Below are 14481 nucleotides of genomic sequence, written 5' to 3'. Positions count from 1 at the left end.
ATCGTGTACTCCAGTTGAGTTTTCTCATTATCCTGAATGTTTTGCACATTATCTTTCCTTTGAACTACAATGTGATTGACTGGATCTCTATTTTGGATCTCTGCTAGCTTTCAGTCAATTCTCTGGTTAAAAGGGTTAGTGAAAGCAATGTACTTACTCATATCGAACAGACGTGTAATAAGTGTTTTTGATAAGTATTTAAGTGGAACAAGGCATATGAAGAAGCAGGAAAATGAACGCTAACTGTGACTATCTTTCAGTATATTTAACTCAGTAGCTGCATGAATGTCTTTTTTTCAAGCTTAAGGTTATTTCATTTGGAAGTTAGTCTTCATAAGCAGAAAAAAAAGAACACAAGCTTGGCTGTGTGACAGAACCTATATAGCCAGAAAAGATTCTGCAAAGACTTTTGTAGATATCCATCTTGTCCTTAAAGCACATTATTCTTTTAATTGTGATTTTAATACCAGAATTTTAGATTCTAGAATAAAAGAAGGTTCTTTGGCATTAAAACATATCTTTGGAGCTGTTTCCTAAGTAAAAATCAAGTATGTTCAGTCCTTTTCATTACTGCATCTATTACTTTTTTTTTCTATTACAGCTTTGCTGTTTCTTTTCCTGACAAACAAGCCTTTTGTACTGTCTAAGGGAGAACATATGTTGTTAGCAAAACTCTTACAAGGAATGCATTCAAAATACTATCAAAAGCACAGGACAAGTTGGTAATTTCAGACAATATTGATTGTTTTCACTTGTAGCAGCCATAAGATTTGAAATGTCAGTATGAGGTTTATTTATTTGTTGTTTATTCTTCTACTGGTTTATAATTATTATGAACTTGGCTTTGAAGTTCAGTTGCTTTTCAGGCATTACTTTTTTTCTGAACTAAATATATAATACACCTGTTAGGCATGACCTCTCAGAATTATTGAATAATAAAAAGGTTTCATATATATGAAACTACTGTTATAATAAAATTACTAACTACCACTATCCCAGTAACCATGAGCATTTTGGTGACTTGAGAAATGAATGAAATGGCTATGGATTTAGTCTGTACTATTGCTTTTTTTGTATGACAGACCATTAGCTTTGTAGCTGCTTGCATAAAGAATAGGCTTAATAGATTAAATCAACTGTTGGTCTTGATGTGAAGCTAATAAATTAAAACTGGAGGAGCGTGAAGTGCAATAAATGAAAAAGCTTTTCCTAAAATTTGAAACATGGTGGCCTGGAAGGACTAGAAGGTTAATTGCCAGCTGTCTTTTTCCTATGAATGCGTGTATAAATTACACATCTGTACACATGTACAGAACACATGACCCTTAGGGTAGGGATTGCATGGTGACATTGTGGAAAAGTAGTGGGAAAGAACAGAATATTGACTCTTTGGTTTTAGTTGCCTTTTCTTCTTGTGTTTTTAGAGCAAATATATTTTTTTCTTAATAAAATTCTTACACCCAATTTTCTTTTTTTGGGGGGGTATTTGGCTATACGATCAACTAGGCTAAATTGAAAATTCTAGATACTCAGTTTATATGCCAGCAGTGTAATGGTAACAATGTAGTAGATTGGATCCTTGAGGAAACTTAAGAGGAAGTCTGAGCATATTACAGCAAATCCATGAGGCTTGTTGGTAATCATGACAAGCAGTCTTAGGACAGTGATGATGCTGAACCAATCAAAATGAATGAGTCTCTTATCTTTTGCATTTTCTGAAAGACAATTTTGAAGGTGATTTTTAGTGAATGTCTTATCCAATGCATCTGAATTGAATTACAAAGGAAGTGGAAGAGCAGAGTGTCTTCAGACACTTCAAGTACAATATGCAGTCTGGATTTTTTTCAAATTTTGTTAACTTGGCTCACTTTTTACTTTTTCATTACATTGGTTAGGAGGCATGTAAGTACACAAATTAATAAGACAGGAAAAGGAGTACAAGAACAAGTGGCTAATATCTCAGTCCATGTGGTGCACCTGGACATCTAAATAATCAGAGCTTCCTCTTGCCTTTTCGGCAAAAAAGTGTTTCCTCCAGCAGCTTACTCTTCCCCAGCTCTGATATGAGGCTAGGCCTAACATGTTCAATGTCTATGGATGTTAGCAATGACTGATGCATAATGATTCACTTAAAGGTAGATATGCATCCAAGAGTGTTCATTGCCTGTGAAGTGACAGTTTATCGCAAATATATAAAGTCAACAATTATTACTATTATTCTGAGAGATATAGCATTTGTCCTTAGTCACTAGTATCAGGTCAGCAACTATCATGAGTTACCAAGCTTTGGTATCTGAAAATTAAAACTCAGAGTGACAAAACATTGTCTTGCTGTATTCTAGACAATGCAAGCTGATAACACGATGTTAATTTTAAAATGAAGGTGACTTTTATTCACAAACATGTAACATAACAGCATCACCGCTTAGCGAACAATTTAATGATCCATATTTTAGTTTTCATTTATTGTAAACTCTAACTTTTATTTTACCATAGGAATTTCAGATGTGTTCTTTATATGCAGCATGTTTCCATACTTTATAACTTCTAGTATCTACTGGTAGAAGCAAAAGTGAAATACTAATTCAAAAGCTAGAGTTAGCTGATTCAATGTTTTAATCTTTTGTTCCAAGTACTGATAAAAGAAATTCATGGAGCTTTCACTGAAATAAACTTTGTATTGGTTAAGTAGTCAATGGTACTATATAGTTTTATAATCTTTTTTCTTTTAACTCAGTGTTGGCTTGTGAATTTGAACAGTAATGAACAGGGTGAAGGTGAACAACAGCAAGCAATTAGCAATATAGCCTTATTTTGCTGTTTAGCTGAGAAGAAACCAGTGAAAATATTTTCACGTGGAATAAAGCACTGCATTAATACTATTCCATCAGTTGTTTTCTGCTACTTGACAGGTGTTAAGATTTGCCTACTGAGGACTAGTGAACTTAGGTTACTAATGAAATACTGCCTGAGCACCTGACCCATGTGTCCTGGTTTGAGCTAGAACAAAACTAACTCACTTCAGTGATTTTAATTTTAAACTCAGTCTTGTCTCAGTAATGGCACTTTTTAAAGTTACAAGCATGTATTTGCAGACACTGTCTGCTTCTAGTAGGGGTAGCACTAAGTGTTTTTAGTTTAGTACCAAGGATTGGTAATGCAGACCAAGGTCACTGCTAAATCTTTTGTACTAAGTTGGGGGTGCAGAGTAAAAAGCCACATCTGCAGGGAATGGCATCTTCTCCTAATGGCTTCAATACAGGTGTGTTTGGGAGAAGATGCTGTCCTATGAGATCAGCTGAACAGAAACATTGTTAGTTTTTCTGGCTCTGATAGTATCCACTATGCTATGATGCTTATATTGGTTCACCTCTATCCCATATCCATACCTTCTTAAAGAGGCTGAATATTTATTCTACTGGGTTTCTAATCACTGGATATTTAACAATAGCCTGCAGATGCTTCTTCCTTCTTTGTCTTATCTCTGTAAAGAAAGGCTGTTTGGGTAGGAGAATATTTTGTTATCTGGTAAAGTAAACTAATGGTGTCATGTTGGCTATAGCATGAGCTTAGCAAACCTTTATCAGGAACTTCAAGAACAGTAAAACAGAATGACTTTGTTTATTTATGAATTTCCAATACTATCATGCCACCCCTAAGGCTATTATATTGAAATAATGTTGAAATCCAAAGACTGTAATGTTGTTTATACCTTCACCTGATACTGAAAACCGTCCTCGCCCATCTTTGTCTAGTTTAGATTCTCACACACAAAGCTAGTGATTGCACTCATGTTTGATTAGCAGTTTCCCAGATTGCACTGAGGTCATGTTGAATGCTGTACTTATTTTCTGTACTTTTTGTACTTTGCCTGGTAGCGTCAAGACAAAAAGTCCTCTGTATCTAATTCTTTTATAATTTCACCTGTTAGGTTTTTTCCTAGTTTTATACTAATATAGGAGTACCCCATATGTCGCAGTTTAGGCTGGGTGCCAGATAGGTTACCCCTCTGGTGTCCTGAGTGTTGAACCCAGTCAGGTGGACACAGGAAACAGTGTATTTCTACTCATAAATCCTACACCCTATACATTCATCTGCAAAGTCATTCTCTTCCTCTTTTCTTCCCTATCTGCTCCTATTGGGGGATGCTCCCTATCAGGTAATGGTGGGGGAGTATCTCTAGGCCTTTTAGGCCTGTGTAGGCCTAATGCCAGGAGGAGAACAGGAAAGCAGTCTAAGACCTGGCCAGCCTGAGACTAGCTGAACTGGGGGGGTGGGGGAAGGCAGAGAAAGAGCCCTGGGGGTTTTGGGTATACCCTCAGGTGGAGAGAAGGGCAGTGTTGGGGGCCTTTGGGTGTTGTAGAAGGGATGCTTTGGGATATCCTTGCCACTATGCTTTGTAGTCTCTGTAAAACACTAATTGCTTTTTCCATTTAAACTTTCCATCACTCTTCAATCCATTTGGGTGAGTGTCCTTCTTTTGTCCCTTTCGGGGCAACAGAGGATTTGTCTGTCTCCAAACCAGGACACCATAATATGGAAGATGCTGGAAATGCAATAGAAGCACTGCTCTTTTTTTGGTTTTGTATAAGAGAATCCTTTTTTTACTGCTAGGCTATGTTCAGTAGTTAATTTTAATTGTGAGTTACTCAGTTTGTGGCAGAAATATTTGTAAAATATAAAGCAAGACTTTAAAGATACACCAACATTAAAGTATAGAGAAGCAAGCTGAAAAGAGATGGTTTATGTCTTGACTTTTGTTGGGGTAATTTTAGTAGCTTTCTGTTTAATGCTGCGGGAAACAAGGAAACATTAATGTTAAAGGTGGGATATTATAATAGACTTTATTTTTTTCCAGTGTGTTGTTTTTTGGTGTTTTTTTTCTGTAACGTAATAAGCAAAAATTATGAGCCTAAAAACTTTTTATGTGGATTAATTCATGAGGTATATATGCAACTAGCCTTCTTGAGGTTTGTAGTAACCAGTCAGCTGCAGTAAGTATTTGAACCTTAATGCCTTCTTTTTCATAGGTGCATCTTTCAGTTAGTCGTAATGTAGGATTTTCTCCAAAGGTGTGTTTTTGCCCAACAGTTTGGAACAGACAGTTTGAAGTCATTGTAGTCCATCATACTAATGTCTACTCAGTGAATCTTAAACTCAGGGGCTTTTCACCTACTGTATGCATGCAATGAAATACTCCTTGTATTGGAAATCCTTGAGGAAAAAATGGAAAAGGAAGCTGCATGGGTAGTCCCAAGATGCAACATCAACCACCTGTTTCAGTGTACTTGAGTAGATCATGGTTCCATCTCACCCTCCAGTAAAAGTGTTACCTTCTGCCCAGTTAGCTCAAGACGCTGATCATTTTTCTGTTCCTTGTACATTAGATTGTGGGAGTATTCTGAGCTGGGAGGGCAAGCTGTGAGAAGAATAAAAACTTGGGTAGGAAAATGCCTTTTGGACCTGTAACTTCCTGTCACACAGTGTCTGTGTCTGCCAGAAGAGAGGCAGTGAAGTCACGGTTTTGGTTTTCCTTGTTTTTTCTAAAATAGAGTATTCTTCTGAAATAGCTGTTGATGCTCAGTTCAGTTTTGAAGGATGGAGTCTGCTGTGTTCTGTGATTGATTTCTTGCATCTGTTTTTCTTCTCCTTTCGTAAGTCCACATTGAAGGAAATAATGTGCAGCACCAGGTAGCTGAAGATACAGCCATGGCAGGAATGTGTGGTATGACTCCTCCTCAGAACACTGCCTGAGCCTTTCTCCTTGCTGATTGACACGGCCTCTGCTGCTGACACCTCAACCCTCTCTCGTACACAAATTGCTTAATTAGGGTAGAGTGAGGTAAACATTAATTTTATGATAAACATCAGTACTGAGGAGGAAGAATTAGTCCTGTTACGACCTGAGGAGGGGTTTTGAATTAGGCTGTACAAGGAAAAAAGATTTAACTACTTATGTGTGAAAGCCCTTTCCACTGATTGAACACGGCCTGTAATTCTCTGCAGAATGTACTACTTCAAGTTTTAATCATTAACAACAAACCTTTATGTATAATAAAACTAATATATTTGGATTTGCATTTTACATGTTTTTTTATCATAACATTATCAAAATTTAGTTGTAGTTGATCTCTGATTTAAGTCCCTGTAGAGTTTCAGAAACACCTCAGCTTCGGTGTTCGTACTGATACCATTATTAGGAATTTTTTAACTACTGGGGATTTGTGTGTTTCTCTTGGTAATAATGAAGCAAATCAGTAGACTTGTATGGGGAGTATTATGTATGTCTCTAGTCCATGTATGAAATTTGCTTTTTTAGTCCCATGTACTGTGAAATTTTTAATTTTTTTACTTTAATTAAAATAAAATTTTACTTTAAAGTAAATTTCAGTCTTTGTGTATGGGGTCATGGTCTAGAGATACATTTTAAGTGAATTGTTGTATTTTTAAACATGTTTTTTGTCGAGAGAAGTGAGAAGAAAATATATCTTTTCTACATGTGCTCTGAGCACGGGTGAATTTAGGTATAAACGTGTTTTTCATGTATTGGCAGTACAGATTACAGATACCTTTGGTATGCTGAAAATAGTCTGGTAGCCACTGAAAGACTCTATTTGTTCAGCAGTGGTATAGCATTTTATTGCTATGTCAAGCCTTAATGATCTGAGTGTTAGTAAAAGAGAAGTCCAAAGGTGGATTTACTCTGTAGGATGAATCTTTATTAATTTCCTCATAATTTTTGAAGTAAATGAGGCAAGGACAATATTTTAAATATGTAGTGCCTAGAACATAATTAAGATACTGATGTTAAATTGCTTTTAATACAACTCATCAAAACTGCTGATCAGAAAATTGAGACAAATGCTTCACTAATCTCTGGAAGCTGATATAACTTATGTCAAGAACCACCTGAGACAGGTAAATAACCAGGGTTTTTTATTGGAACATGAAACCTTGTATTTAAGAAGTGCAGTCCAATTTTACTAGCATGACAGTTTCACTGAAAGGATTTTCAGGATTCACGCTAGAAAAGACTATTTGTACTAACAACTGGGAAAGCTGACTTCATTTTTGTGAGAAGAAATGTAGAGGCATGAAGTCTGTGTTTATTACAGGAAAACTGTTTGTGAGGCTGATATAATCTAAGTATGCAGTAATGAACTGTATCTGAATGATTGATGCTGAAGTTGGGAGTCTCAGGCTTTGACAGTTTGGTGACACTGTTCTTTCATTTCTTCATCTCTACAATGCTTTACTAGCTGTAATGGGGAGCATAACAATTATGAACAATTATTATCTTCATGAAAAAGGACATTGCAAAATTTGGCCAGTGATGTAGTAACATTTAATTTTAGCTTTTTTACAAGAGGTCAGTGGACATTTGAGATGGTTGTGTCTTGTCTTGGTGAAATTGCGCTACATGTTAAAGGTTGTAGTGAAGTTTGGCATTGGAACTTCCTCCACAATGGTGGACTCAGCATTTATCTCTTCCATGTACCTTAGTTTTAACAGAGCTCCCCTTTCCCAGCATCTCTCTTCCTTATTCCAGGATTTGACTGACAGGGTAAGGCTTTGATAGAGAAATTGGAGGACAATATTCAGGCTCTGCTGCTTTCCTGCCACAGGAAGTGGGAAGGTAACAGTGTGTAAAGGAAATAGAGGCAGAAAAATGTCAAAGTGGCTGCACAGAAAAGTACAAAATTGCTGTTGTAGAGATCACAAAATTAGTATTGTAAAAATTTTAGTGTCAATACATAGTAGTCTTGATAGTTGTGAAGGCTTAATGATAGCATATTCATCATCAATATTGTAAAGTGAAAAATTTTCAAAGATAGAAGGAAACATTTATTTACTTAATCTTTTGTACTGGAATAAAAGGTTGAAAAAGTATAACTACTTAATTTCCAAGGCATGCTGCACACAAGACTTGAGCCCAAGAAGCACATAAGAAGCAGGCGTAATCCAAGGTTCCAGATTCCTGGTTAGATACATTACATAGAAATTAGGGAGATGTTCAGCTCTGAGTAACCATGTAATCGGGATTGTTATACAGTGTTGGTAGGAATCTATGCTAATAGGTTAGAAAGTGCATTTGCAGATAAAATATAATGGATACCAGAAAGCGAATTAAAGAAAAAGATGAATACAGAGAGAATTAAAGAGGAAGCAGACCTATAATGATTTCAAAGGCATGGTGTTTACAATGTGCATTCATTTGTCTATATTGTATATTTGTGTACGTATATGCATGCAGTCCACTGAAAAATTATAAAATGCAGTTGACATGGGACCTCCAAATAAAAAGACAGCTTATGATAGATTTCAGATACTTTGAATAGTTAAAGTTTCCAACTGTTATACTAGAAGTTCATGATAGTCAAAAAGTATTCCTTCCTTAATTTGTGGGGTTTTGTTTGTTTGTTTTTTTTGTTCCACTTCCATACCTGTGCTGTTCTGTGAAAAGGGAGTACAAAACAAATATAAAAATACAGAGAAGTCTTAACCACCTGGTGGTAAGACACAGTGGCTTTGAATGTCCATGTGTTGACTCTGACAGATGAAAGGATGGGAGAGTGGTAGCTATGAGTGGAATCTGGAATCACACAGGAATTTGGAAGTAAATGTAAATACAAAGATTATTGGAACAAGAAGAAAGATTGTCATGCATGTATGTGTAAGAGGTCCTCCTTGAAGCACAGTTTGTATGTGGAATGGACTTGATATGTCCAGCTAAGGTTTTTAGCTTTTAAAGTATCTGATTCGGTGTTCAGTATCAGACAAAAGAGCAGATGTGTACAGGTTATCATATCTTCTTAAAAAAAAAAAAATTGTAGCAACTGTTAATTTGTGAGAACTCTTTGTGAAGACTAAGTTTAAAATAAATTTTCTTCTGTCCTCCTTTTTTTTTTTTCCCCTAGGATCCCGCCTTCGCCAGGAGGACTTTCCACCACGGATCGTGGAGCATCCTTCAGATGTGATAGTCTCTAAAGGAGAGCCAACAACTCTGAACTGCAAAGCTGAAGGACGGCCGACTCCTACTATTGAGTGGTACAAGGATGGAGAGCGAGTGGAAACGGACAAGGATGATCCACGCTCCCACCGCATGCTGCTGCCCAGCGGATCTTTATTTTTCTTACGTATAGTTCATGGACGCAGGAGTAAACCTGATGAAGGAAGTTACGTTTGCGTAGCAAGGAACTATCTTGGAGAAGCTGTGAGTCGCAATGCATCTCTGGAAGTGGCATGTGAGTAGTTTCGTATGATTAGCACTGTAAAACTTTATAGTTGCTTTTATGCTGTCATCCAGTGCTTACAGTTAGCAGTCTGGGAAATAACAGATGTAGATAGCTAATGACAAAATGTCATACTTTCAAGGCATTTTTTACAAGCATTTATGTAGTATCAGTGACTGTACAAAAGATGTGATTTATATTGAAGCAAGATTCTAGCCAGTGTGTAATCATGATTGGCACAAACATGGACAAAAGCTAATCTTTCTCTGAAGAATAATCTAATTTTTAAGTTATAGTTACAGGGAAGCTAATGTGGAAAAATACCTATCATTTAATAAAAGGTGCACTGTCTGTTTATCTGCTCATCTTTTACATCAACAGAAGCAGACAGCTTCTTGGTGACTCATGTTCTGTACTGCTGGAAACCTCAATATATGCTTCTCTGTCATAAACTTGATACAGGCCTTGCTCATTATGTGAATGGCAAGTGAAATTGTTGGCCACTTCTCATATCATTCACACCAGTCTACATCGATTCTCGTTGTCTTACAGAGAAGTTATCACTGCTCTTTCAGAGACCACCCTGCATGCATGATCTGCTTCTAGTAGAGTTAGCAGAGACATTCATTATATTCACATAGCAAATAAACTCATCATAAATAAAACATAATACATTACTTTTTTTTGCTACTTAGTTATGTGGTTTGAATAAACGCTAGTTGTTTTGTTCAGAGGATCAACTAATGGAAACTATGTCTGTTTGCATGAAGGTGTATTTTAGTAGATTTGTGAATGCTGTACTCTTGTTAGACTTGAATTTTTCCACAACAGTTCATAATCTGGCAGTAGTTTCGCTAAACTGTGTTTGACTGCTGTAGGGCTTTACACAACCTTGTATTGCTTAGTTGATAAAGAATGGATTTAAGTACATATGTTGATTTAAAAGGGGGGGGGGATAAGCACATAAGAGAAGTCTTAATTCCTGATGCAGGCTGCAGACTTTTATAGCTAAAGGCATGATTTTTTTTTTTTTTTTGAGGCTTTAGTCATCTCAGAAATTGCAGAAACATCTTTTTTTTTTGAAATATTTAAACAAACCAAGAAGAACAGACTTTTTCACTAACTTTAACTTGTCATAACCCAGATTCAGAACTTTTCTAAACAAATGAAAACAGTTTTGGCACATATTCAAGGCATGAATAAATATGTGTGTACTAATGAAAGTATCACAGAATGTTACTCAGTTTTAGTATGTATTTAGGAATTGAGTAGATGACCAGTTTAAGGAAGGCTAAAATCCAGGTGAGTATGAGTGTTTTTTTAAACTCAAGTCCTATGAGAAGAGGTATAAACAATTTGAAATCTTTATTTCAATTCAATTGAGATTCAGGCATCTCTTGCTGGGGTTCAGAAGTTCATTCAATTTATTCCTCAAGTCATCGAAGTGACTGATGATTCTGAAATTTAAACGTGCTCTGTATTTCATCAGTTTTCACTGATCCCTGCTTCATTGACTGCTGAGAGACATGAGTTACAATATTCCTGGCCTCTGAATTATTATTTTAACCACTGTAGCTGGCAACTGATCATGCGTGAACTGTATATCAGATAGTTGAAGACTTTAAAATGCTAAAAACTTGTTTTGTTGTCAGAGGTATTTTAGAGCAGGAACCTAGAACATGAGACTTAAGATATGAAACACATTAATGGTAACATGTCAAATGCCAGACTGTTTTCATTGCTTTGACATTTAACTGGCTAAATACCCCAGTTTAAAGGTTGTAGTAGTTTAAAGCAGGCACTCTTATTCCACTTCAGGAGCGCTTTCTTTCCTTGAGCCATACGGTGTCTATGATTATAGGAATATCATCATCAAAGAAAAACAAATAAAGAATATGTACATTACTTTTTTTACTTAGTTTTATGTTCACTGGATTTAATAGCACATGGCAGTGGTTCACATCAAAGGCATCCTTTGGAAGATGATAAGCAAAACTGTTTTTTTCCCTCGGTTTTGAGAAACCTTTCAAGTTTGCAAGTGTCTTTCAGAGAACAGTTATTTAGGGCTTTTAATTGTTTTTCTAATGTTAGCATTTCTGGACTGAGAGGCATAGATAGGTTTCTATCAGCCTATTTGCATGCTAGGGAAATGAGTTGTTGCTGACAGCCTGTTGTCAGCAGTGAGTCCTCATTCACCTGTTCTCAACTGCTGCTGACAACTGTTGAGTTGCCTGGATACTTCAGCCCTGTTTGTGGGAGCCAGGACAGCCACATGTGATTGAGTCTTATTTGTGCTATCTGTAATGGTGTTAAAAACTGCTTTTTCCACACTAAGCCAAGCTGTTTTCATCACCAGTAAAAAGGACAGTCGTCCTTAGCTGACAACAGGGTTTTGGATTATTATCTGACTGTAGGTGGCCTCAAATTTTTCTGTTTAGAGACAGACTACTGTTTTATAGGTTTAAAGTATTTAAGTCTGCTGTTATAGTGAAAGAATTGGTAGTTGTTTTGCTTTGCTTATAGTATTGTCAGTTACCAATAGTATGCACTTGAATCTTTTGAATAATTTATGAAGAAATATTTATCAGTTTTATGTGTTTAAGTGTGTTCATGCTCATGAACTTGGAAGATAAACAGTGTTAATTGTGGTTCATTTTCTTTTATTTTTTTCTTTCCTATCCAAGCACACCTGCCACAATCAGTGGGATTGAAATCATCTGATAGATCCATATTTATGCATAAAGACAGAAGAAAACCTCTTCTCTTGGGTTGTAGATTGATTCAGAGCATAGTATGGCCCATCTTGCATACAGTCATTTCACCCCTTGTTTTAGTTGCGGATGTTGTTGAGAGATTTTTTTTTTGCAAGTTGCTGAAGTCCCTAAACTCTTCTTGATTAAGTAACATTGAACACCTTTCACGAACATGATGAGTTTAAGTACCAGCCCATCCAAAGCATTTAAGCATGCTTTTAGATCTATGCCTATTCAGAGGATGTACATACAATCAAGAGCAGATTTTGTGTATATGTCCTCACGAAATTTTGCTTCAGTGAAACTATGAAGAAACATGATTTTGTAAGTTACTTAAAAAAAATCATTAGCATACAAAATGTACTTTTATAAGTTTTTTGCCTTTAATTTAGAAAGTCTTTGTTCCAGAAGGCATTTAGGAAGAATAGGAATTTTTATTTGAAGACACAGTTTAGGATTGAGATGACTTATTCTATTTAATTCTTCTTTTAAGGCATTAAGGCATTAAGCTGTGGTATGCATTGTGGTGTTACTTTTACATTTTTGAGGAAGCTCCTCCTGAAGAAAATAGTGCTAATGGTAGCAGCAAAACCATTCTTCCAGCGTGTGTGTGTAAAATTCTGATGTAGTATTTGTATGTTTTATGGTTAAATCATTAAATATAAATGTTCTAAAACAACTATAAGAATTGGAAAGAAAAAAATGTAAAATATCTTTCTCTTGATTCTGTTCATTAGACCTTATTGAAATTGAACAAGAACTGGCATTATTAGAAATATAGTGATGCTTAGGTTTTCTTGGGAGGCTTTTAAAAAGAGAAGTACTCTTGAAATAGCTTAATCTTTCATAAGACTGTTCATATTTGAAATCCAGAAATTTTAAAATGAAGTCACTTTTTAAAATATACAAATTGACAGGATTTGAACTTTTGTGGCGAAGCTTTTCCAGTGGGAATATCAGTAGACACATTTGCAATAGCGACTGTAGCTAGAATTTCAGTTGCAAGCACCAGGGTGCCACATGTAAGCAAGAAAAAGATCGTGAGGGTCCTCACACTGGCTCAGGCTGTCTCTGATGTAGCCTGAGTCAGCAGCAGCCCCCAGAGATAGCAGCTGTAGCCCCAGGTGTTAAATATGTGACAGCAGCTTGATCTATCGACCACTGTAAGAGGGGGATTTGGCCTAAATGAAAATTCATGAAAAATTGATGAAGTCCACAGATTATTTTTTTCCCTTTTCCTTTTCCAGTTGTGTGCCAATGCAGTGAGGAGAGATTAAATGAGGTGTTGAATGCTTTAGTGGCAAGGAGGTTGTGGTTCAAAGGTCAAGGGTCAAGGAAGGGGGAAAACCAACTGTTTTTCTATCTTACTTTCCTTTAAAAGAAAACATGAAGCTTTTCAGAAAAGCTGGGATTTTCTGCCATTTCAATATCAGAATAAAGTTCAGGAATATTCACAAATAGGATTCTTTTCTGCATGGGTTGGCAAAGGATATGAGTGTGTAGGTGGTGCTAATAGAAAACAGTGGAAGACTCTAAGTCATAATTCAGTTGGAGAACCAGAAATAGATTGAATTTTGTAATGGTGGTATAAATTTGGGTTTCCATCTTTCTGAGTCAGTGCTTGAACTGAAGTAATTTAGAGAAAGGGGTCTTGCATTGCTTATATGTCATAGATTGCTTGAATAGCAGACTTTGGAACAATCTCTAAACGTAATGATCCTGTTTATGTTAGATCCAGAACTGAATTATATTTTTACCTGTGACAAGAAAGGTTATAGCAGTACACTGAGTTTAGTGTGAGAGACAGGTGTATTCCAAAGCAGGCACAAACCAGACCTTAACTATGGGTGACAGTAATTTTAGGAATGAAACAAATGTTTTAATACTCAGTGAGCAAAGGTTGAGAGGTATAAAATACATGCTATATAATCATCTCTTTATTGTAATGCTGATGAGTATTTGCTGGAGCATATACAAATGGCTACAATATGTTTGTTGTGATGGAGTTAATAATTTCATTTGACAGGTTCAGGGTAAAGACCTTCTGTAAAATAGGGTAAAAACTGAGTACTATGTATATGACTCTAGGATGAGTGGATGATTTTTTTCATTAAGTTTCTAGTCAACATATGAAATATAAAAATTTTTACATCTATTACTGGTAATTTCAAAGCCTGATTTTTATTTGGGTTATTTTCACATGTGGAGAGTACATCCTATTAATTTACTTCTCTTGCCATCAACCTTCGAAACAGTGAAAAAAGTTTCTTATCTGAGCTTGCAGTCTGTGGCTGTCATCAAGACAGAAGTAATTACTGTAGAAACTAAAATGCTGGAGACTGTCCTGTGGATGAGCCATATAAGGACACTGAAGAGCATCGTGCTTTTTCTTAGTGTAGGCTTCTCTAAGAAGGAATATAACAAACCATAGGTATTGTCACAGTGTACTTAAAATAAATTAATAGAAGAAAATTAAATAAATTTTATCTAATCAT

At 36.0% G+C, this 14481-nt stretch overlaps 1 protein-coding gene across 1 annotated transcript in view; it reads left to right on the top strand.

The window, feature by feature from the left end:
- Positions 1 to 8068: 8068 nt before the first annotated feature.
- The window catches only part of ROBO2 (roundabout guidance receptor 2), a 409048-nt gene continuing 402635 nt past the window's right edge, over positions 8069 to 14481 (top strand). Inside the window, exons 1-2 of the mRNA XM_054392730.1 lie at positions 8069 to 8078; positions 8919 to 9245. Of these exons, the coding sequence (XP_054248705.1) occupies positions 8069 to 8078; positions 8919 to 9245 (337 nt within the window). The remainder of the gene's footprint in view (positions 8079 to 8918; positions 9246 to 14481) is intronic.

This window comes from Indicator indicator, chromosome 1, assembly GCF_027791375.1.
Source record: "Indicator indicator isolate 239-I01 chromosome 1, UM_Iind_1.1, whole genome shotgun sequence".
NCBI classification, from domain to species: domain Eukaryota; kingdom Metazoa; phylum Chordata; class Aves; order Piciformes; family Indicatoridae; genus Indicator; species Indicator indicator.
The sequence above is the reverse complement of the archived record's forward strand: the minus strand, read 5'-3'. Positions and strand labels throughout refer to the sequence as shown.